At 44.3% G+C, this 23,615-nt stretch overlaps 2 protein-coding genes and 1 long non-coding RNA gene across 3 annotated transcripts; 2 read left to right on the top strand and 1 right to left on the bottom strand.

The window, feature by feature from the left end:
- Nucleotides 1-9,112: 9,112 nt before the first annotated feature.
- LOC129596679 (uncharacterized) lies at nucleotides 9,113-10,734 on the bottom strand. The gene is made up of 2 exons (XM_055494013.1): nucleotides 9,970-10,734; nucleotides 9,113-9,789 (listed from the first exon to the last, which is right to left on the bottom strand). The coding sequence occupies exons 1-2, from the start codon at nucleotides 10,646-10,648 to the stop codon at nucleotides 9,254-9,256; spliced, it is 1,215 nt and encodes a 404-aa protein (XP_055349988.1). The 5' UTR covers nucleotides 10,649-10,734; the 3' UTR covers nucleotides 9,113-9,253.
- A 452-nt stretch (nucleotides 10,735-11,186) lies between these two features.
- LOC129596680 (protein ENL-like) lies at nucleotides 11,187-12,908 on the top strand. The gene is made up of 3 exons (XM_055494014.1): nucleotides 11,187-11,738; nucleotides 12,006-12,149; nucleotides 12,372-12,908. The coding sequence occupies exons 1-3, from the start codon at nucleotides 11,210-11,212 to the stop codon at nucleotides 12,797-12,799; spliced, it is 1,101 nt and encodes a 366-aa protein (XP_055349989.1). The 5' UTR covers nucleotides 11,187-11,209; the 3' UTR covers nucleotides 12,800-12,908.
- A 6,534-nt stretch (nucleotides 12,909-19,442) lies between these two features.
- LOC129596681 (uncharacterized) lies at nucleotides 19,443-20,524 on the top strand. Its single transcript, XR_008691464.1, has 3 exons — nucleotides 19,443-19,578; nucleotides 19,662-19,721; nucleotides 20,427-20,524. It is a non-coding gene; the product is annotated as an uncharacterized LOC129596681 (long non-coding RNA).
- Nucleotides 20,525-23,615: the final 3,091 nt, after the last annotated feature.

The raw sequence follows: 23,615 nt of genomic DNA, 5'->3' as shown, positions 1-23,615 counted from the left end.
TTTTTGGGACATACCGTTGACCAGTTTGGAATAAGCACAGATCCAGAGAAAATCCAGGCTGTTAAGGACTTCGGCCCTATAAAAGATAAGAAGGACATTTTAAGGTTTTTAGGCATGGTAGGATATTATCGCCAATTCATTAAAAACTTCCAAGAAATTGCTGAGCCGCTTCAGAAATTAATTCCTAAAAAAGTTACCTTTGAGTGGGGAACTGATCAGTGTAGAGCGGTCGAGCAGTTGAAGGAGGCCTTGGTTACGGCGCCGGTCCTGGCCCGTTATGATCCAGAGGCTTTGTCGCGTGTAGTAGTCGATGCTAGCACTATTGCGGTCGGCGCAGTGCTTATGCAATGTCCGCGGGATAAGCCGACCGATGTTCCGACCAATTGGAGACCTATTGCGTATTTAAGTCGTAAATCAACAGAGACACAGAAGAGACTTTACTTTCCTACAGAACTTGAGGCTTATGCGGTTATTTGTGCGTTAAAGAAATGGAAGCATTACCTGTCCGATTATCAGTTTGAAGTCCAGACCGATCACCAGGCTTTGGTGTTTTTAAATAACATGCGTGATGCTGCTGGCCGCCTTGGACGCTGTGCATTGTATATACAGCAATTTAACACTAAGCCTGTCCACATCCCTGAAAAAGAGAACGTTATTGCTGACGCTTTAAGCAGAAATCCAGGAGAACAACCAGAACCCGACTCTGACGATTCAGATATTGAATTTGATTATCGGCAAACTTACCCTTTTGCTGGTGATGCAGCGATGATTGAGTGTTGCTTCGCAATTTTGGAACGAGATTATGTGGACATCCGCTTTGAAATGATGTCGGCGGAAGTTAAGGCGGTTTCTGAGGAAGACATGAAGGCCTTTGACGCGGACAAAGTGCAAAAGTTGATTACGGATGACAAAGCCTCGTATTGGGCTGAAGAACAATCCCGTGATGCGCGCATCGTCCGATGGCGGTTACTCTTGGAGAACAAAAAGGAAAAAATGTCAGAGCACGAGCAGCTACACTTGACTAAATTTGTGGTTAAACAGGGTGTAGTATATTACAAGTTCGAATTGAATCGCAAAATCTATTATTGTATGTACGTGCCAGTGCACTGGCGTTTACAGTTTTTACAGGATAATCATGACTCACCTTTAGCGGCGCATTTAGGAGTTTTAGCTACTTACAAGCGGATGTATAAATACTTTTATTGGCCACGGATGTTTGAGTCGGTGAAGAATTACTGTGCATCCTGTGCGGCGTGTCTCGCCCAAAATGTCCCTGCTACAGCCCCGGCTGGCGCTCTGCAGTCGAATCCGACAGTTCCACCACGATTGGTATGGGCAATCGATGTTGCTCCGGCTCTCCCAACGACAGAATCCGGAAATAAAAACATTATTATTGCAGTCGATTACGGAAGCAAATATATCGTTGCTGAAGCAGTAGAGAGAAACGATGCCGCCACCTTGGCATTATTCTTTTATCGGCGTATTTTAACAGTTTTTGGTATGCCGATTCACATTACGTCAGATCGTGGCAGCAACTTTATGTCTGAAATGTTTCGTGAGCTTTTAGCTCTCGCTGGTCTTGCTCACGCACCGACGGCGTCAGGTCATCAGCAAGGAAATGGTTTGGTTGAAAAACGTGTCGGTGAAATTAAGAAGGCTTTGGCGAAGTACGTAAATGAGCAACAAAGTGACTGGGATATTTTTCTTCCAGCACTTTGTGCTGCCTTTAACAGTAAGGTAGTGGAGCGAACGGGCCGCACACCATTCTTCATGATGCACGGCACCGAGATGCGCTTACCCGTCAATAACTTTGCCGTTTGAAGACGACCCTGTTGTTCCCGCTCATGTTTTTGTGCAGCAGATGCAGCGTGGCCTTGGTGAGGCATTGGACTTGGTCAATGCAGAGGAGTTCCGGCATATACTGAAAGACAAAATTCGTTATGATTCGAACATTTCACATGTTACCTATAAGTCGGGCGATCAAGTCCTGGTGTACGTACTTCACAGAAAAGTGGGCAAAAATCCGTTTCTTATGCCCCGCTGGACTGCTGGATGGGAAATAATTGTGCGCCCGTCTGGGCCAGTGCACTATGTTGTAAAGAGTAATAGACGTGGAAACGTTAAAGTTGAAACAATCCACGTTAGCCGCTTAAAACCCTATAATTTTCGCGACGTTGACACTATACTACAGGATGAGCAATTACCTAAGTTGCTGGATTGTGTGGAGAAGAGTGTCCTGCTGAAGTTGTTGACGCGCCCGCGCCGCCACCGGTCATTCCATCTGTTGATGCGGCATCCTCCAAGTTGGACGCTGAATACGCCGAATACTTGGATGAAGAGATGGAAAAAGTCCCGTTACTTAGGACTCGCTCCGGGCGCGTGGTGAAACCTGTAGAGAGACTCATCAATGAAAGCAATGACAAAAAACGCAAGAGAGACCCATCTGCGGATAATAGAAAGCGTATTATTACAAATAGCCGAAATACTGCTGTTCCGAATATATCCCAGACTACGGAAAGTATATCTGTGCTCGTTGAACCGCCGGCTAGCAATTCACCGCCCATTACCTGTAATGCGATGGAAATTGCTCCTGTGTTGGTGCCAGTATCTCCGGTTGTCTCTGAACAGAAGATTTTACCAGCTCCGGCTTGGGCGCGTCCGATTGAACAGTTTTGGCCCCAGGGCGTGATCACTGACGATGCCTTGGACAAACGGGAGTTTTGGAAATTTCGGCAAATGGAGTGCAGCGACACCATGCTGTGGGATGCTGTAGTTGATGGTGATTGCACATTGGAGGAATCCCCGTACGCCGCTTGGCATCTTCCTTTAGTCCTGAAAATTAACGGTATTATTTGTCATTACGGAGAAAAGGCCGATATCGTGAAGCGTGTCCCTAAAATATTCATACCATTCCAGTGGCGTAAAATATTGGTTGAATCAGTACACCGGCGCCTGGTGCACAAATATCATAGTGCAATTACACCATTCGAATATCTATATAAGCAACTCCGATTTTTCTGGCCGGAAATGCGGCATGATCTGCTGAAATACTGCAAAATCTGCACGCTGTGCAACACTGTTTAAAGGGCCGAGCGGCCGTGTAATTATGTACAGTATTTTGAATTTCAATTTTAGATTGCTCTTAATTTTATAATTTTACCTGTATTCTGAAAATCCCCGAAACCCCCGAAGGAGTTGTTGTACGTACAATGCGCAAATTGCTGAATCGCCATTGGACAGCGGTAGTGACGTAGAGTTTGTTGCTCCCGTGCGGATTTTCTTTCGGCGCAGTTATTCATTCGTACTCGTTAGAAGTTCAAATCAGCACCTGTAAATCAGTGTTAGCTACTCGAATTTGCGAACTAGCCTTAAGTCTCGTCGCAAATTTCCGCTTACAATTTTGCTCTGGTTTTTGTTGGCACTTACGATGCATCGTCCGAGATTGCCTCCACACCGCTCTCAGCAGCAGGAAGAAAGCACTAGTTCTTCCGAGGATTCGGTGCAGGTTTTGGCAGATGTTTTAGCAGATGTCCGGCCGCCAATGTACCCTGATCCTCATGTCGGATGGCCAGAACCAACATTTGAATGGTCGACTCGTATGGTTGATTGTGGCGTTCCGCTATCTCCATATGATTATGCTCGTGGAGGAAAGAGTTACATTCCTCCGTCTGGATTAATTCACTGCCCTCACAATCCAGACACGGATTATGTTGAATTGCATCCGGATACCCGTCTGCGTTTCCGCGGCAAGATTTACCAGAATGGTTCGCAAATGACGCTGGGCAAATATAATCGCTTTGTCCACACTTTGGATTTGAAAAAGGATGCACATTATGCGTTGCTTCGTTACCTGCGGGTCGATTTCCGACAAGGGTGGCTCATCGGGCAGATTGTCTGCGAACTTCGTCGGAACCACGGCATCAATGTTGTACGCAACCCCGTTGAGTTCCTCACTGCGTTGGATTATGTTCCTGGCGAAACGGGAGACCGCGGTGCTGTTGTCACACTAGTCGATGTGTATAATCAACACATTGAAGATGAAGTTTCTACTATCGACGAAGACTTACGATTGGAAGCGGAGCATCGCTTTTATGAGCGTTTGAATGCAGCAGATCCGCGCTCTGCAGCACAACGTTGGCAGGAAATGCAACAGGTTCGCTGGTTGCTGGAGGAAGGACAGGAGAAACGCGGACCAGGCAGATTGGATGCTTCTATTGCCAAGCGCCACCATCCAGGCCGGGACGATGATGACAACATGGGCGCTGCTGTGTAGTAATTCCCTGTAGATTTTATGCACTGTCAGCTATTTACGTTTGTTTTTATCATTCTCTAGCTGTCACTGTTCTATATCAAGCAGCGTCGTTTGGTTAACGGAAATATTCTTCCGCTATTTTGAAATTACTATGTACAGATCTCTAGTTTTAGTTCCAAGAATCAGCTGTTTAGAATATTAGGAATAGCATTTTTAGCTGTTTACGATACTGTTTTCACTTACTGTTGATGATGCAAGGGGATTAAAAGATGGTGTTTTGTCGCTGGCCAATAACTCGTATGGTTAAATAATAAATCTTATCCTCGCTAGAAGCTGCACAAAATTTCATGGAAATACCATGGAATAATTCAAATCCACAAGCTTTTCTAAATTTAGCGGAAAACCTCACTTTTTCACGCTTTAACATGTAGCAGTTGGTAGTCGCTGTATCAGCCGGCCGTATGTCGCCAAATGTTAGGGCAGTCGCAGTTTGGGGCGTACAGCTGTTTCCGGTTGCTGCAGAGCAGTGCGTCAGCACTTTTTCATGTTCGGACTTGTAGCCTTACATCTTCTATCATTTTTATTTTCAATCGTAAATCTCCTCTCCTCTGGTCTAAATTTCTCCTCTTTCTCAGAATGGAGATGGAATTTTACAAATCTGAGCGCGGGCGCATGATTTGCGCAGAGCAAGATGAGAAGAAGCGCCGTAAGTTTGTCAAGTTCGCTGATACTGTTGCGTATGTCGTGGCAAACCAGGAACATATTGAGAAGTTTGTTTACTTTTGGCGTTCCTTGGTTGCTCCTTATACTTCTATCACGGAGTTGTGTAAGCTCTCTAACTCCAAAATTATGGCCTTAAATTTTGTAGAACCTGAGCCGTTAGATTTCGAGGCTCAAGTGGCTTTAGCGATCGCGGACGTTCGGAAGTCGGAGATGATGATGTATTATGTCAAGATCGGATTTATCCTGTTTCCCGACACTCCAGTTCGCCGCGAAGCTGCCGAACGAATCCGTGCGGAGTTTGGGTGGCCTTCGCTCTTTAACCCTCCGGAATCTCCCCGTGCGCGTCGCAGGCGCCAAGTCGAAGAAAACCGCATTTTGGAGGAGGAACTTTGCTGTGTGGAGTGCAACAACAATGGTCCTGGTTCCTGCGGTCGTATTTTGTGGACTATTGTTGATGAACCTGTTCCCAAATCGTGGCCATCTGGCAACCTCGATGGCTGGAAGCCAGAGGGCGATCCAGATTATGCAGCGTACTGGGAGGAGAGGGGCCTCAAGCTGGACATCATGGTCCCTGAGTGGGTGAATGTGCCGCCTCCGTTTCCGGAAACACCGAAGAAGAAGAGTAAGCACATTGTAGTGCGGCGCCATTCCCTGCGTGGCATTCCCCACAGCTATTGGAAATGAGGATTTTCGTTGATTGTCTGTTTGGATGTCGGCTTAATGATTTAAACTGTATGGGCTCCCTTTTGTTTAAATCTTTTGCTGATTGGGTGTCTTCTTGCTGCGTTTTAATGAAGTCTCAGTGTGGCACGCATAATCGCGTATAATGTTAGAGCTGCTGCGCTGTGGATATTTAAAAACGAGTGTCGTTTTGCTTCTCTCCCAGTTGTGATCGAGCCTATCGTTATGGCTCAGTTTTCTGTGAATTTTGTACGGACTGCATAATTCAGCCAATGCTATTGTAATTTTGTAATTTTGCAAGGTATGAAGGATTTTGCAAAGGGAATTAAAAGCGTTTGGGAAATTTGAGTCGCGTGTTTAAAGTGGTAAATTGATGGGTGTATATTGACTCAATATACATACGCTAGCGAAGCTACCGACAGATTCCAGTACTGTTGCTGCACTCCGAGTGTATACACATTCTGCCATAGACTTGTGTGCTATTCCGATGCGGTATGACTTCGCAGCTTACGAAGTATGCGGTCGCCGGTGTGGGCGGTTGTCAAATCGTGATTTGAATACATCCCAGCTTGGAATTCTATACAATTCAATTTGTGCATGTCCTATTTCATATCACTTCTTGGGGATAACTTCTCGTTTGATTCATTACTAGTCTGGAGATTTCTACATCAATATGACTCCGCCAGCGTGTGAGCAGAAGAAAGCTGCGGCTAAGCAGGCGCTGGAGAACCGCGTTACGGAATGGACAGCGTCTGTTGCGCAGAAGATGGCCTTGCGCTCTGAAGCCCAGCACCGCTTTAAGCGGAAGCGGATTGCAGTTAAGGAAGCCGTCTCAAAGCTTCCGCTAAAGAACCCGTAGTGTCCTTGTGACTCAATGGCGTCCATGAGTGGGATTCTGCCTTGCGTTACATCGTGGTATGAAAATCAGTGGACGCTGCTGCTTTAGCTTTTCAGTAGGTTACCTTTTCTGTTTAGTTGCAGCTTGGCTGATTATTCTTTCGTGATCTCGTATCTTGCTCTCATTTAGCAATTTTACCTCTTTTAGAATTTTATTGGCAGTTTCGGTATGTTTTGGTTTTCGTTTCGTTGTTCTTGTGAGCTGCAGTTGCTTTACGCTCTGCACGGGTAGCATTATGGCCGTTGCGTTGGGTTTGGTTTTAGTTCAGATATTGGTGTTATTATACAGATTGCGGATTATTAAAGTTTATGTAGTTGCCGTTTGTTCTGTTGTTGGCCGATTTTGAAACGTTGTAGTCTGCAACCTCTGGATAGACCACTTCCGTGAACGTTCACATTAATTGCCTTAAACACTGTCATCTCGGGCGGGTGGCCTGTATGCAGATTTCGCATGTAATTATACGCCTTTGGCGCTGTCGTCAATTTTACTTTTACGTAGAGCGACCCTGCTGGTATAGTAGTGGCTTCCGTTGCTTCGTCATTACTGATCGGAGGTTCTAGTCCACACAAAGTTGCAATTTTGTAAATGTATTTTCTTTTTATGCTCTTATTTTGTGTATTTTTATATTTTCATGTGCTGAGTTCAGTATCGTGAATTATGGGTAGTTTTCCATCGAGAAACAAAGGTTTAAGTGTCGCACACACGATATGGCAATTCGCTGCAGTATTTTCGTAATGGCTTGTATGGCCGAGAGGAGTAGTAACAAGAACAATTGACCGCAACCACAAGCTGGTCTCTGGTTCCATTCCACATAAAAACGCAATTTTGTAAAAGTGTTTTCTTTTTTTTTAGTTTTAGTATTTCTGTCTTTATATTTGTATGCGCTGGGTTTAATGGTTTGAATTATGGCTCACTCTACGTTGCAAGCGGTCTTTTCGAAAAGTGCGAAGCGCAGTGCATCAACTGTATGATATTTTTCACAACGTTTTTGTTGATTTTCGTGTGGTCGAGTGGTCTAGTACGAGAAAAATATCAAACGCCTTTCGGCTAGGCATTGGGTTCCAATCCCAAACAATTGTAAAAGCATTTTCTCAACCTTCTTTTTTTTTTTTTTACTCTATTATTTTGTGTTTTATGTTCTGGTGTATTTTGCGTACTTGCGTTAATATTGGATTATTTTTCAATGAGCAGTATGTGCAAGTGTGCATTTGTTTGTATTTGTCGTAAGACTCTGTGGTGTAGTGGCTAGGCGGAGAATTCTCGCTCACCAACTGTTGCACAGGTCTAGAGTTCGAACCCATAAAATTAAAATTGCAAATCTTAAAACCTTCTTTTCGGTTTTATATTTTTATGGCATCATGAAATAATTTGTTTGTGTTGACATTGGTAATTTTGCGACCACTTCCGTTGAGCAACTTCAAATGTTAATATCGTAGTATTGCGTAGTGTAGTGCTCTGCACCGTTGAACTACAGTATTGGGGAAACTAATAGGTTGCGGGTTCAAGTCCCTTACAGTTAATTAGCATTTTCTGAGAAACTTACTTTTTCTCGTTTTATATTTTTATAATCTTCTGGCGAAATTAATGGCAATGGTCCCCGGAATATTAGACGCAATTTCGAAGAGCAGCGCATAAATTGTGTACTCGATGGTTGCCATGGTGTATCGTCGCTTGTTCTTTAGCAGTCGGATGACTTTGTAGTTCAGTGGCTGTGTATGATGGCCATTCAGTGCATGACTACGTCTCCGACGGCCTCAGGTTTAAATTCCGGTTTGCATGTGCATGTCGAAACTCACTTTTTCGACTTTGTATTTTGTATTTTTAGTGGAATAAAATTGTGTTAGTGAGATACTGATTTTTATAAGTATCCTGAGTGAGCACTTTTCGGTGTTAAAATTTATTCGGAAATATTGTAGAAGTATCCGTAGTCTAGTGCAGAGAACTGTTAATCCACAACAACGGGTGTACCGGGCGGTTCTGGGTTCAAACCCTTATAAATAAGTTTGCAATTTTAAAACTTTCTTTTTCGGTGTTTTCCCTTGGTATTTTTGTGGCACAACACCGTGGCATTTTTATTTTTAATTTTATGGTACTTACGGTTGAGTGATTTGCATTTCACGCCACTAATGACAGCTTGGCCTTAACTATACACGACATATCGCCTCCGGTGTTTATAAGTTTAACTTCCCAATGTGGTATAACCATGCTGGCGTAGGGGCAAGAGCAGGATGTTGTTGTCCAGCTAGACGAAGGTTCAATCCCTCGTGAATACAAATTTTGCAAGTTGTAGAGTTTTCTTTTTATTTTTTTTGGCTTTCAGTGGTCAAGTGTCGACGTTTAAATTTCTATCGGAATAATAAAATTGTTTCTGCATCGGATTCTCGGTTGTGGGGACAAAAGTTGGCTTTACACGGTTATTTTTGCCAGTAATAACAGACAATCGGAATTTATTGTGATTTCCACCAAGTCCTTCTGTTACCGTCTTTTATTGCGGTTATTAATCTACTACATCAGATTCAAAATTAATCTCGGATTAAAAGATCTGTCCGACCGGCAAAATTAACGACTATATGAGAATCTGTATGAGAGTTATGAAATTAAACCGTCGATGAGATTAATCCAACGAGATTAGGAAAATAACAACTGGCTAAATTATCAGACAGCCGTGACGAAACCATTGCACACCGCAACACAGCCCTTTAATCCAAGTCCAATTTCTCCTGGGCATCCTTCAAATTAGACAGACGCTGTTCCAGCGCCTCGCGGATATACGCGATGTGACGGGCGTCCGCTAATTTTCGCATCTTTAGCGTGTTTACCAGCGCCTTGCAGTTGTCCATGATGTCCTTTTCTCGCTCAACCTTTTCCAGAAGCTTGTCGATTTCGTCCAGCTCTCTAGTGGCCTCAGCACCGGGCTTCTCACCTTCTTCCTTAGTTTTCTTTTCTGTAGTTGCATTTTTCGCGGGGGCAACATATTTCGGACGGCCGTTCATGGCTTTCAGCTGTGTCAGAGTGATGATAGGCTCTCTTTCGATTCGTGCATCCTTGCTGGCCCGGATCACCAAGTTGGCGTCAGCCGTGTTATTCTGCGCTGGGTCAATCGCGTCCAGACGCTCCATGATGCCGTCAATGACCAAGTTGACGTCCTCCCCCACATAACCGAAACTGCAGTCGGCGACCTGTTGCTTGATCTCTTTCCCCTGCTGCGTGATTTTCATGGTGCCCATTTTTACATCTGCAAATAGTTGGCCGTCAGTACTAAAAACAGTCAAACAACAGAATTATCGTGCACATGTAGCTTAGACGCATATGAAAGTCTAAATCGTGCGATGATTAGATAGGATTATGCCTGTTAATTACTGGTTGTAAATTGCCTGTATCACTATCTGTACGAATTGCCGCAAAATACTCTTACTAATCATCTGAGCCAAGGTGTCGCAAAGACAACACCCGCGAATGCTTCTCAGCCACAAGTCGATGCAACTATCCACATATAGATTGCCATAGACGGTGATAATCTGTTTCTTTTTCACCAGACGACGCATTCCCCGCTCGAACCAATAGTCGTAGTCTTCGAGTCGCAGGTCGTAGGTGCAGGCCCAGTGTTGAATTTCGGTGCGCGATAGGGCATAGCGGGCGTGGTAGAGGATCGCACGGATCATACGGCGAAGCTTACTGTAGGTATCAATCAGCTTCTCCTCTCGGTTCTTTTTGACTTCCTCAGCGACTTCTAAGACGAAGCGCCCGTCGCGCGCCATCTTTTTCAGCAGTATTCCTGCGTTAATTGCGTCGCCCAGGAAGAAGTCCACTCGGTCTGCGGTAAAGTCGCCATGCATGTCCACAATGAATTGCTTAATGGAAGCCATGTCCACGTAGAAACCACAAATATCTGCTTCCAGGATGCAGGCATGAGCGGCCGTGTGCATCGCCAGTTGTCGACGGTTTTTTACGGTCTCCCTTTCTCTCAGAGGTTCGGCCAAGGCAAACTGGATAGATTTACGTGTTCGCTCCTTCCAGTATCGGGCATGCTCGATAGCATCTGTTTCGGGCGATGGTAATGGCTCCCCAGCTGGTCCAACAGGCTGCGCTGACATGATAATAATGAGATGTTAGAAGATAAAAAGAAAACAAACAGGTGTGAATAACAGAAAAGACCTTCACCGTAAAAAGGAATAAAATTGTTGGGTTCTCCACGCTACGACTAAAAACAGCTGATATTTGTAGCGGTCTTCATGCGGCATCTTGTCTCCAGCCGACCGCTCTGAGGTGTGAGTTTGTGCGGAAACTGTGCAGTTTCCGGTTTATGTTCTGAGTTTATCCTAGCCATTCTCTGATTACAGAGGTGCTCGTGTTTAGAAATATTAAATTTTAGGGGTCAAATTTGCAAATTCACCAGGGAAAACTTTAGTTGGTTTTCTTCTGGAACGAAGCAATTAAAACCTAGTAAAATTTAAGAAATTCGTTCTGTCGCCTGTCAACCCCCGTGTGGTTGACTGCCTGCATTTTCATCACTTCCAGTGTCGGTGCCGGATTAACCGCACTGACTGTGCTGTAATCAGCTATTCGCTTTGTTGTGGTTTTTCGTTTTGTGAAATTTTCATCTTGTTGCCTCACTGTCAGACATTTGCCTTTTCCTGTGATTTTCCAGTTACAAAATGTCTGCAACTCCGCGAAAGCCTACTGCGCGGAAGACAGTAGTTCCGGTTATGCGTGTTGCACGGCCGAGCAGAGAGTTAGCGGGGCTTCCGTTTGGTTATTCGCCTGAAAGCGACGAGGCGCAGTCTTCTAGCCGCGTAACTCGAGCCCGTGTGTCTACTCGTTCCGCCGAACAACCTGTGTTTTCTGCTCAGTCCCCTGGACCGTCTGGTATCCGAGCGGCAATGGAGAGCCGTAATTCTAAACAGCGTGCCAGTAAAAGTAAAGGCAAAGCGATCTTGGATGCCTTGCGTCGCCGCAACGAAAGAGCTAAACTTGCTGCACTCGCCCGTCGTGATGCTGCTGTTATTAGCCGAGGAAGACGCCGTGGCAAATTCCCGACCGATCCCGATGTGGAGATTTTGCAGCCATCTCCTCCGAAAAGCCCACAGAAGAAGCAGAGTATCGCTGTGCGACAGTTGGGCACTCCGGACCTAACTGAAGAAGAACCTGAGTCCTCGGAGACTCCGTCGGTGCGAGCAAAGCGAGGTATTTCCGTAATATCCTGTCATTTTGATCTGTTTTGTCTAATGCTGATAGTACTCGTTTTTCAATCAGCTTTTGTCGGAGCTCTCTGTTTTTGTTGTTGCTGATATTGTCGTATTGTTGCCTGTTTCGTATGCTCATTCGAAATTGGCGGATATTTTGTCAGTTGTTGCTATTACACATTCCTGAGATATACAGTTTAATGGGAATAAGTCCTTGTCCCGAATGTCAATTCCTTAAATAGTAATTTGTGCTTTTGTGGCATATTAGACGAAGAGCATCTGCAGAAAGGCGGAATTTTGTATGTGCCTTACGATCCGAAGGCTCCGCGGCCGGTCTTCAAGACCAAGCAGACGGCTCGTAAGCGCGCGCATTCTGGTGTGTTTCCACGGATGGCTCTGGCTGACAAACAGGGTGAGCATCAATTGGTTATTACGGAGGCTTATTTTCCTGGGTTAAATCAATTCCATCGTTATTATCCTCGCTTGTATTTATCACGCTTTCTATTCATTGATGGAGCCTTAATTAACCGATTCGATCTGTGTACTTTTACGCGATTATTGCCCACGCCTATCGCTTTTGAATTGCGTCGACAGTACCTTTATCTAAATTCGGTTTTTATTGCCTTATTTGAAGAGTTGGCCAAACATCAGAAGACGGATGCTGAAGCACGTCAGGCGATTGTTGCGTCATCAAGTGTGGAGAATGAAGCGCCGCAACCGTCTACTTCGGCCGCTGCCCCGTATTATCTCCGCTCTCGTGGACAAAAGCGCAAGCGTGTAGAAATGTCTCCATCATCTTCATCGGAAAGCGGCAACTCTTCTTCGGATGACGATTATGACAGCACTGTTGCTGTTTCTGATGCTGAAATCGCTGATGACGAGGCAGAGGACAGCCAGATTGAAACTGCTGGATCTGGCCTGGAAGAAATAGATGTGGATCCACTACCGTCTCTGCAGCCAGTTGTGCCGATTGTTCTGCCTGTTCCAGCTACGGTTCATGAGGATTCACCCGAGATCGGCGAGCCAATCATTTATGTCCAACCGCATTCCAATGAATTGTGATTGTGCTCTGCCATATCACCTTGGCTATTGTCTGTTCTTCGTATGATTTGTTCTTCTGTAGGTTATTCTTTTGATGTCATGTATTATGATCATCTGCTCCTATCGTTATGTCTCCTACGCTACTTGGTATTATCGATTTTTGGCGACTTTTTGTGCTTTATTTCTCATTTTTATTTTTCCATACTGTATTCAGAGTCAACGAACGATAGTCGCTGTTGAATCTTCCGTGGTGCCTAGATCTGATCTGATCGGCTGATTATTTTGAATTAAAGGATATAGCGCGAGGCGCTGATTGGTTGTTTTTCTTACCTGTGGAATCTGCCGTATTTTAAACTTTCGCTCCGGCAGACCGGTATAAAATCATTTGCATGCAGTGTGCAGAAATCGGCATTGTGGATTTGTCGGATTTTTCATTTCGACACTGTAGTGTGTAGCGTGTTAGACTTTTTGCGCTTTCCGTCTATAACTTCGACGTTATTCTTTTTCACGTTTGTGTATAAAGGTCATTAGTTCTCTGTGTGGGCATGCCGCCTATTGATCCTAACCGTGCTTTCGATAAACTGGTTGACGCTATCTTTCATTCTTCATCCAACCAGCAGCAACAGAATTATGCGGTTATAATTACCGAGGAAGGGGTGGAGCCCGTGGTGCTTACCGTGGCAACTTTCGTCCGTACGGCAGAGGAAATCATCGGAATTTTGGAGACAATAACCTCCGTCGCGGAAACGATAATTGGCGTCGTCAGGGCCGACCTTTGGCAGCACCGGAAGTTATTGAAATACCTGATGGAGCTCCTAACGCTGCTCCTCCAGTGGAAGCTCCCGCCCCAGACATGGAGGTTGACCACCCGGGAAATGAAGCGCCGAATGCACCGAATCCGGGCCAAGGCGACGGAAATGTGGCTCCAGGTCAGCCCAATGGTCTCAACGTTGCTGTCCATTTACATGGCCCACCACCCGTAGATGTTGTTGTTCCCGTGGCTGTTATTCCGCCCGTACAGGTGCAGCAGCAGCCGAACGCTGAATTTCCGGGTCTCCCGCCGAATGTTTTGCCGCTACCTGCAGTGCCGATTATCCGCGATGCCCGTGACCGTTCTCCAGCCGATCGTCAGCGTGCACTTTCTGGTCCTGTCGGTTCTGCTGATCACAATTTTGTACCTGGATACTTGGCTCAGCAGCAGCAGCGTGACTTGGATGCTGATCGTCGCCGACAGATGGCTGCTGATGTATCTCGCCGTCTTGATGCCGCTGCAGCTGGATCTGGTGGTATCACTGGCTTGTTTTCGTTGGCACCTAATGCCAGTAAGTAACCTTAAGTGACCTTGTGTCCTTTTTGATCTCACCTATTGTGTGTTACTAACCTTGTTTCGCGTATCACTTTCATGCACTGACGCGGCATTACTCTTGTACTGCTCTTGTCCTCCTTTTGGTTTCTATTCCTTTGAGTGTATCGGTAATTTGCACTGATCTTCTATCGTTATTATTAGCTTGATTGTTGTTGTTGACCTTGTTGCTATCTTGTATGATCTGGATTCGAGAATTCGTAAGAATACCAGTCGGATGATTCAGTGATTTATTTCGTTCGTACGTTTAATACATAATAGGTTCGCTTAAAACGCCATATTCAACTTTAATCTCTTACAACACAGTTCAATAAAGCTTTGTGATACTCAGTTGTACATACAAAATACCATCTTCAACCGGCATAAGTGCACAGTATCAGTAATTCATAGTCGCCTTCTTGGATCCCTTGGACCTCCGCCCTGCCAAACCCGTGGACTTCCGGATGCCATTTCGCCAAGGATTCCACATTAACTCACTCGGAATCGCGGCGTACAGTCACATTGGGCATCGGATGGACGCGTGGATTGTGCGGTGGAGCGGGATCAGGATGGATGGATGTGCACAATCGCACTGGGATGTTGCGGGATGGAGTGTTTACGTTGGCACGGCCAAGCATCGTTCGTGGGGGTGACGTGTGGGAGTAGGATCACACGCCGGAGTGTACGTACGGATGCTGACTGTCCGCCTTCCACCTGCAACATAACAGATAATCTAGTCAATCTCTACTGTGATTTGCTGTTCTCTTTTACTAGCGATGTAAATGATGTCATAACGCAGAGTCTATATAAGTTCTTGTTGTCACTGATATCGGCAGCAGTCGCTAATCAGTAGTCTGAGATTTACTTCTGAGACTGCTCTCTAATTAAGATTTCCTAGCCTTGTGAACTGTGATGAGAATTGGATAAAGAGACAGCAATACTTGTTCCTTCTGATGTACATGATCGCTCCCGGATTATTGCATAGAATACAGGTTTGCTCGTGACACAATTGTCCTCGCTCTTGCCGATCCACACAGGACTCGCGACCGGAAGTTGTAGTTGGAGTGTTCCTGAGGGATTCCTGATTTGTGTTCCTGATTCGTCGTTCGTGTTTCCACCGTAATTATTCTGTTACAGTTTGAGAGTACGAGTGCCTACCGACTGAGCATTACAGGCGTGGAAGAGTAAAGATTGTTCATGGAACCTTAACCGGTGTGAACGCTTATACACGACAATCGTGTAATTCTCTTGCATTAGAGAATTTAGGGAAAGGATACTATATCCATCGCTCAACACGCCCTTATCAATTAACTGTAGACAATAGACTCCACGTAAGCGCGCAGTTGACCTCTGGATTATTTAGATTTCGTTTTCCTCTCGCATTACCTAATACGACATCATCCTCAACAAAACTAATTTTTCCTTCAAAAATGTTTTCTGTTTTTAAAAAGTTTAAATCTAGTGAAATTTAATTGCCTGTGTACAAATTTAGGAAGAGGCTTTGAAGTCGGTCATCATAATACGTGCATGTACGGTATCCAAAATCGACATACACTAGCATTTAACCATAATATATGTTTGCGTGAGACCTGCGATCGTGCCCTCGAGATGCTGCAGGCATCAGTATGTTTTATGTCTGGCTGCAGGCTGGCAGTAACAACTAGCCGAGTAAATTTTCGAACCATACTAGCCAAATAAATTTTCGAAACAACTCGCTGAATAAAGCAATCGCAAATTACGGCTATTTTTGCCCCGTTATTGCGTGCACTGTCGTGTGTTTCTGAGACTTTTGTCGTGCAGAAAGCATGAGGGCCTTTTGAGAACTTTTGAAGGCTTTCACTAGGACGAGTGATGATCATTTAAAAAAAGGTTGATGACCATCAGAGAAACGTTGACGACCTTTAGAAAAGTTTGATCAAAAAGGTTGATGACCTTTAAAAAAGGTTGATCAGAAAGGTTGATGAAAGGTTGATGACCTTTAAAAAAGGTTGATCAGAAAGGTTGATGACCTTTTGAGAAAGGTTGATGACCTTTAGAGAAAGGTTGATGACCTTTAGGGAAAGGTGGATGACCTTTAGAGAAAGGTTGATGACCTTTAGAGAAAGGTTGATGACTATTCAGTAAGTCTGATGACGTTACAGAAGTATTGATGGCCGTTACGGAAGGGTGGATTGACTACTGGCGACAACATGTGTTGCCATAACTAGACGTAAGTGTACTGTAACATGCGTACCCAAACCTGCCCTATTATGCAAGGTGCAATACTTGAGTGTTTTAATTTGCGGTCATTTAAAAACACGGTTTTAATATTAGCAGGCAGTGCTGAGTGTAAGCGCGGTACTGTACAACTGAGTACTGAGCCCGAAAATTTTGAGTGGTTAGCTGGTTACGGATCTACGTGTGGATTGCAAACTTACTAGCTCATTCCTCTACAGCTCATATTGGGCGGCCGTGTAGTTATTTTAAGATTTAGACCCATGTTTTTAGTTGGTACAGCTTGAGGTACTGTTCGTGATCCCATATCCGTGCGTAAATATTACGGCATCTGCAAATGCGGACTGTCTGAAGATCATGTTTTGAACTTGGGCCTTTCCCATGCATGTCTCTGCAATTGTCTGTGACGGCTGCTGCTCTAAATTGCTAAGGTGTTTTTCGCACTGCTTACAATTTTATTCCTCTAACTATTATGGCGGATAAAGTGCACAAATAGCGCGAGCACGACAACCAATTAGAGACATCTGCAACTTTTGCCCTAATTCTGAGGTGCTGCGCTCCGAATTGTCAGTACATCTTTCTAGCTGTTATAGCTGAACATTTAGCAAAGGTCAGTCCCTGCACTATGGCTTCGGCTACTCTGATCGCATAATATTATGACGCAAGTTATTTCATATAGCCGCAATGTCTTCAAATGCAAACCCGGCGTTATTTTTAAATCAATGGACAGCGAGAAAGAAATGCTAAGAAATACAAAGTTAAGAATGAGAAAACTTAGACAAACAAACAGTAAGCAAAAAAATAAAATCAGTAAACAGTATGTTGGGCAGCTATGAGGACAACCTTTGCCAAAAAGGCGGAAAAGTTTCTGCAAAATGGTTGATAACCTTTTGAAAAGGTTGATCGAAAAGGTTGATGACCTTAAGAAAAGTTTGATGACCTTCATTGAGCGTCAACCATCAACCCGTCAACCTTCCTGCCGGCTACATGCGCCTAATCATGAGCTGGTCACCGGTTTCTACAATGAGAAAGATTTGCGTTTTATACAAAAATACTATCGTGAAATGCTTCGCATAATACTAGTTATGCTACACAACTAATATTACCTACTCCTGGCGCTATTTTTCTTCCCCTCTTTCCTCTCGAGTTCGAAACGTGTAGGAAGAAACAACGCTTTTTAAAGCATAAAATGCTCGGTCAGTGCATGTCAGGTGCGCGGTTCGAAGTTCACCCTTGCAAAAATTCTATTTATAAAGTTCGAAGTCAGTTAAAACAGAGCTACCGCCACTTAAGTTGTTCGCGTCATGATTCTTCGTGGTCAACGAAGAACAAGAAAAGGCATATCGTTGTGATTATTCATAAACCGTTTAGATTTCGGCCAAATTCACTTCAATACTTATTAGCGTTCAGTTAATACATAGTTTGTTTTGAAGAGCTGCACCACATTCCGACTTCTCTTAATAGCCGCGTAGGCATTTTGGATTTTATAGCTTGTACGAACAGCATCTATGCCAGAAGTCCCTTTTCAAACTATTTCCGCGAGGATTTGATGAACGTGTGATGTACTCTAAGGCTAAAACATCTGGATACGAATATGCACTACTTCGAATACTGCCGTATATGGGCTCCCCTTATATTACTCTCCCTTATATGGGCTCCCGGCTAGTTTGCAATACCCGTCAAATTAATTTTATCGGATTTATAGCAGAACCCTTTTCTACTTCTCTCAATCGGATTTACCAGTGAACACACCAAAGAATTCCGAAATTTCACATACGAATTATATTCATATGTATTATTTATATATATTTTTCATTAATTTCAACCGGATTTGCCAATGACAAACTGAAAAATCCTACAAAAGTATTGGCAAAATAAGTATTTTAAATAAATTTAAATAAATCAAAATTTTCAGTCAGTCATGACACTGATAACAACTGCGAAAGTGTGAGTAATATCGTAACCGCCCATGTAGAGGGTTCCTCATATTGCTCGGGAGCCAAGATAAGGGAGAATAATATAAGGGGAGCCCATATAATTGGCAGTATTCGAAGTATGGCCAAAATGTCCGGGTAACATTTTACTCTTGTCGTTCTTGTTCAGAATCGAAAAAGTGAAAAAAAGACTGGTTGAGCAAAATTTACGGCTGTTAGTATCAACTCCCCGGCAGATGTCTATTCCCAATAAATGTTATGCCTGATATACCATTTGTTACAGTATAGAATAGCAATTTCCGAAGTGTCGCTGATAGTTTTATGTGTCGTACAAAGCTCAAAGCGTCTCTCCCTGTCAAAAAGTTTGTTATGAACTGTATCAACATACCTCAAATCTTAAACCGTTTATCATAAAATGTGCCGACGGCATGATTTTGGCAGCAGATCTTATGTAATGATTTTTATTAATACGAAAATGTATCGAAGTTACAAAATTCATTCGAAACCCGTATCCGCGTCTTCGCAGCTGTTTAACCAAAACGTTAGATAGGAACGTAAACGTAAGATATTGCATCTAAAGCGAAAGCTTCGTCGGTCGACCAAAATTGATCGCCTCGCCACATAACCTTAAAACGATTTTGATCCATGTGTCAAAGTTCTAGAGAATAAAAGCTTTTCTGCAGAATCTTGTTAAGTAATCAGTTATTGAAAACATAGTTTTTGTGCAAGGACATCGGTCGACCGACAAGAATTATCCTCAAAAGCAAAGTCGCAAAAACAGAAAAGAAAAAATCGCAGAAAAGAAAAAAAAAGTATGGAAACGAAAAACACACTGCTCCAGTTTACCTAGTTGGAAGCAAAATGTTAACGACAAAATTTTGAGTAATACCTGGCACTGCCCACGGGGTGGCTGCAATACTTTTGCTGCCGACTACGCTCACTTTGGGCTACTTTCATGCTGCTTCTGATTGGCTGTACGGCAGTTTCAGTGCTCACCGCAAGTTTACGTTCAGCGCCGTTGCGCACAAGCTGATTTTGACAGCCAGTTTTGGTAAAGGCAATTGTCGACTTTCTTGCAATCTCACCACGGTGTGTCCAAATGATTTGTGATCTTATTTGAGTCTCTGACGTTTTTTGATTTTATGGCTGTCGACGGCCAAATTTGATTTCAAAACGCCAATAGAATACTGCCAGTGTAGTTATTTTATGCGTGGAACTGTCAGGCACGGCTTGTCTGTAAAAGCAGCTGCAGCATTTAACACAGCCTCAACAGATGTAAGGACTCACAGCAATGTTGGACAAGTTCTACGGTGAGAACCAAGCGACTAGTCTTCCATATCATTCATCATAAAGATAAAAACGTTTCGAATTAATGCATATTTTTTATTTGCAGACCCTTAAGAAACATTGCTTAGCTGGACAATTGTGCATGACGACATGCAGTTAAGCACAGGTAAGCGAAGTGTAGAATGAATCGCTTTATCGGTTGTAAGATTACAAATCGAGTTCTGCTTTACGAAAAGAAATGGTCACTCTTGTTCCCATAATTTTTTTTTTGCGTGTCCTGTGAACGTGGATAAAAATTCGGCGCCGATGGAAATTATATTTTTAAGGCAAACAATTTCCTTTAGGTTTTTTAATATGCAACAACGAGAAGTTTAACGTACTAAAATCTTTGTTTACTTAAGTTTTTTATCTGCTACCTGCATGTCGACATGCAAGTGCTTCAGCAGCTAGTTACTGCGCGTTTGGCGGTGCGCAGAGGGTAAACTCACCACGTTTATGAATTTGGTTTCGCCACGTTTTGCAAGCAATATTTTCTTACTCCCTTTTCAAATTCTAATTTTAAAAAATTATTAGATAGTGAATCAGCGTGGTGCTGCTGCATTGCACTAATCGTTGCAGTTGCACTTGTGAAAACATTACAAGATTTTTTTTCTCAAAGTGACGATTCCTAAATTCACCAAATACTTTCGCAGCAGAAACACCGATTCGCAATTTAAGGTTTTTGTTTGAGAACTGCATGTAGACATGCACAACATTTTTGTTGCTGGTGCATTAAAAATGTTGATGTACCGCGTTTGTTTATAACGTAGCGGAATGCGTGCGTCTGAAAGTATCATTTTGTACGTAAGTTAACCATGCTGATGCTTTGCAGGGCAGATGAATTATTGTTCTATGCATCTCCTTGGCCAGAACGCAAATTTTCCAGGAATTTCGTGGATGTCGACATCCATGCTTGTACTTGCCATCCTGGCGATAATTAGCTGTTATGCATATTTAGTAGTCGCTAATGCTTGATTTCTAGCATTCCTGTCAATTTAGAAGCATCATCCAAATCGGTTTTTCTGTCTGATTATGTTGGTGTTTTCATGAGAAAGTTTTTTATGCAAAATTTGTTATGTACTATATGCCAAAATAAACGGGAAAGATTATGCGCATAATCTGAGTATTATTGTTGGAGGTGGAGTATGTCTGTATTGTTGTGCTGTATCCTGTCGGTTGTGTGCTGTACCGTAACCAATTAGCGAGCACCGTGCACCAAGCGCCCTTGTGGCCAGTTGGCAGCCAGTAGTATAAAAAGGACGCGCTCAGCGTACGGAGCCACATTCGGCACTGAAGTAGCATTCACTGTTGCAATTATTTTGTTTGATTAACGGTCACTTAGTGTTGTCGCTATGGACGTGCCGAAGTCGAAATCAGCCTTACAAAAGCTGAATTTTAAACAGTTAAAAGACTTGTGCGACCAGCTTGAACTTTTGTACGCCTGTGATGACGCCAAAAGTCAGCTGTATAAATCGCAGAATCCCATCTGTTCACTGATGCCGACTCCATCGCCACTGTACTGGAGCGTTTGAAATTAGACAACACCTGCCAGGATGAACTTGAAGCTGAGGAAATCACATCAAAGTCCACCCTGCTGATCCTAGGGAAGTCATCAAAATTTCCCGACAATTTGTCCATTGTTAGCCGAGAAGGTGTCCGCTGTATCCTGGAGGAGTTTATCCGCGCGAAACTAGCCAGCCGGAAAACCGCAACTCCCGTCGCCGGACATAAATCCCGCCAGTACTCGTCGTCCCGCAGCAGCAGCCGCCAGCGTGCCAATACCGCCGGGCAAAACCATAAAGGTCACCATGCCGCCACTACCTCTGGCGTCCGTATGCCCAGCTTCCGCACCCCAACCCCCGTCGGTGAGTTGTGTGGGAATAAGCTTGCTCGTTCTAATAGCGTTATGTCTGTGAATTCATGCGGAAGTGCTAAACCGACAAGTTCAGACACTGTTGATGGCCGTTTTCCAAAGGAAGCGCGCAAGCTTAAACAGCCGCATGAACTGGCTTGCCCAAAGCCTGGCGCTAAAAGTAGGGCCGTATTGCCAACTGATTTATCTCTTGACGAGTTTTCCGTAAACAGCTGGCGCACAGCTGTGAAATTATGCAAAACCATGTCAGGTGGGTACGCAAGCACATTGCTGGAACACCTGGCATATGATGAATTTCTGGCCTCAATGAGATGTAGTTTTAGAGATGACGTTGTTTTGTCGTTTGATATGGAATTCCGCCATCAGGCGGAAGAAGAAGAGTTTTCCCTGACTGACTTTAATGAGCGTAATAGTATCGGCGCAAAACACTTTCTTGCCGGTAACCGCCGGCAACAGGGCACCAGCAGTAACAAGCAGCTTTTTCGTGGGAAGAGCGGCTCACACTCGAGCCGCTTTAAATTCGCCTGTTGCTATGCCTTCCAGGAAGGCAAATGTCCCCGCTCAGCTACAGCGTGTGCATTCAATCATGTCTGCGGCGAGTGCGGGAAGCGCGGGCACAGCTTTCAGGAGCACCGAAATACCGGCGCCGGTCCGGCCGGCTCCGCTCGTGGATCAAACTAGTGTGTCGTTTACTTCTGTCTCTGCCATTCCAGAGCAGACTTGTTTGTCTCCCTTCCCCGAATCGTTAGAATTTTGTTCTTGGTCGCGCAACTACGCTAATTGGGTTAGTGAGATTTCAGGCATGGAAAACGCACGCTTTATTCTTGATGGTATCAGGGAAGGCTTTCGTATTGTTTGTGATGTGAATGCAATCGGGCCAACCGATTGCGCTAATTACCACAGCGCTCTTAACAGCGATACTAAGCCCGTCTTAGATAAGCTGTTCCGCGAAGAGTTAGAAATAGGTCGCATTCAGCGGCAGACGGCAAAGCCTCTGCGTATTCATGCGATAGGAGCTGTGCCTAAGAAAGAGACGGGATCCGTGCGCCCTATCACAGATTGTAGCCGTCCCTTTGACATTTCCCTGAGCTCCTTTATAGAGGCAGATGCATTTAGCTTTGAATCTGTTGACGATGCCTTGCGATTGGGAACACCTAATTGCTATTTCGCCGTTGTTGACATAAAGACTGCTTATCGCTCTGTACCCGTGCATCCGATGCACTGGCAATTACAGGGATTCCGATGGGCTTTTGAGGGAGAATCAGACGCATTTTATGTTGACCGTTGTCTTTGCTTTGGCTTAGCAAACGCGCCGGCGATCTTCCAAAAAATTTCGCTGGCTCTAGCGAACATGATGCTTAAGCGCGGTTTTGTTGTAGTTTATTACTTGGATTACTTCCTTTTAATTGGGAAAGATTATGATAGTTGCAACGAAGCATTATTGAGTTTTTTAAATTACTAACAAATTTGGGTTTCTCGGCAAAATGGGAGAAAATCGCCGGCCCAAGCCGGCGGATAACCTTTCTCGGGTTAGTAATCGACTCTGAATTGCAACGCCTAGAGCTCCCGGCAGATAAACTTAAAAAGTTGTTAGATTTAATTAAATGTCACCAATCCGCGACGTCTATCTCAAAGAAACAGTTGCAGGAATTGGTAGGCCATATGTCGTTTGCTTCAAAGGCGGTTTATGGCGCCCGTACGTTTACACGAATATTTATAGACCAACTCTCGACGCTGGACAAACCGTGGCACAAAGTAAAGGTCAACAGTCTTTTACGTCACGAACTGTCATGGTGGGAGAAGTTTGCATCCGAATTTAATGGTCTGTGTCCGTGCCCGCTAGGAACACCCCGCAAAGAGGTGGTAATCTGCACCGACGCGTCCTTCACTGGGTTTGGGGCAGATGTCGGTGGCACGTGGCTTGCCGGCACTTGGCTGCCGGATACCGTTGCACCACCCGGCTTTGAGCAGAACTGGGTGCCAGCGCCCTTACTGCACGGTTCACTTCAGGGAAATATTAATTTCCTTGAATTAATTGCGGCATGCTTGCCGCTCATTCTTTGTGCATCCCGTCTTGAAGGATGCAAAGTGCTGGTTCTGTCGGACAACACCCAAACTGTTTCCCTCCTCAATAGAGCAACGACGAAA

This window comes from Paramacrobiotus metropolitanus, unplaced genomic scaffold, assembly GCF_019649055.1.
Source record: "Paramacrobiotus metropolitanus isolate TYO unplaced genomic scaffold, Prichtersi_v1.0 Parri_scaffold0000094, whole genome shotgun sequence".
In the NCBI taxonomy this organism is placed as follows: Eukaryota; Metazoa; Tardigrada; class Eutardigrada; order Parachela; family Macrobiotidae; genus Paramacrobiotus; species Paramacrobiotus metropolitanus.
Note: the sequence above shows the minus strand (reverse complement) of the source record. Positions and strands in the feature narration are given on the sequence as shown.

Excerpts from the sequence above, each read along its gene's own strand:
- LOC129596679 (XM_055494013.1), bottom strand. The coding sequence starts at position 10,648 with ATGTCAGCGCAGCCTGTTGGACCAGCTGGGGAGCCATTACCATCGCCC. Across the intron at positions 9,790-9,969 it reads CACCTTGGCTCAGATGATTA|ATGTAAAAATGGGCACCATG; the intron begins GTAAGAGTATTT and ends AACTATTTGCAG.
- LOC129596680 (XM_055494014.1), top strand. The coding sequence starts at position 11,210 with ATGTCTGCAACTCCGCGAAAGCCTACTGCGCGGAAGACAGTAGTTCCG. Across the intron at positions 11,739-12,005 it reads GTCGGTGCGAGCAAAGCGAG|ACGAAGAGCATCTGCAGAAA; the intron begins GTATTTCCGTAA and ends GTGGCATATTAG. Across the intron at positions 12,150-12,371 it reads GGCTCTGGCTGACAAACAGG|AGTTGGCCAAACATCAGAAG; the intron begins GTGAGCATCAAT and ends CCTTATTTGAAG.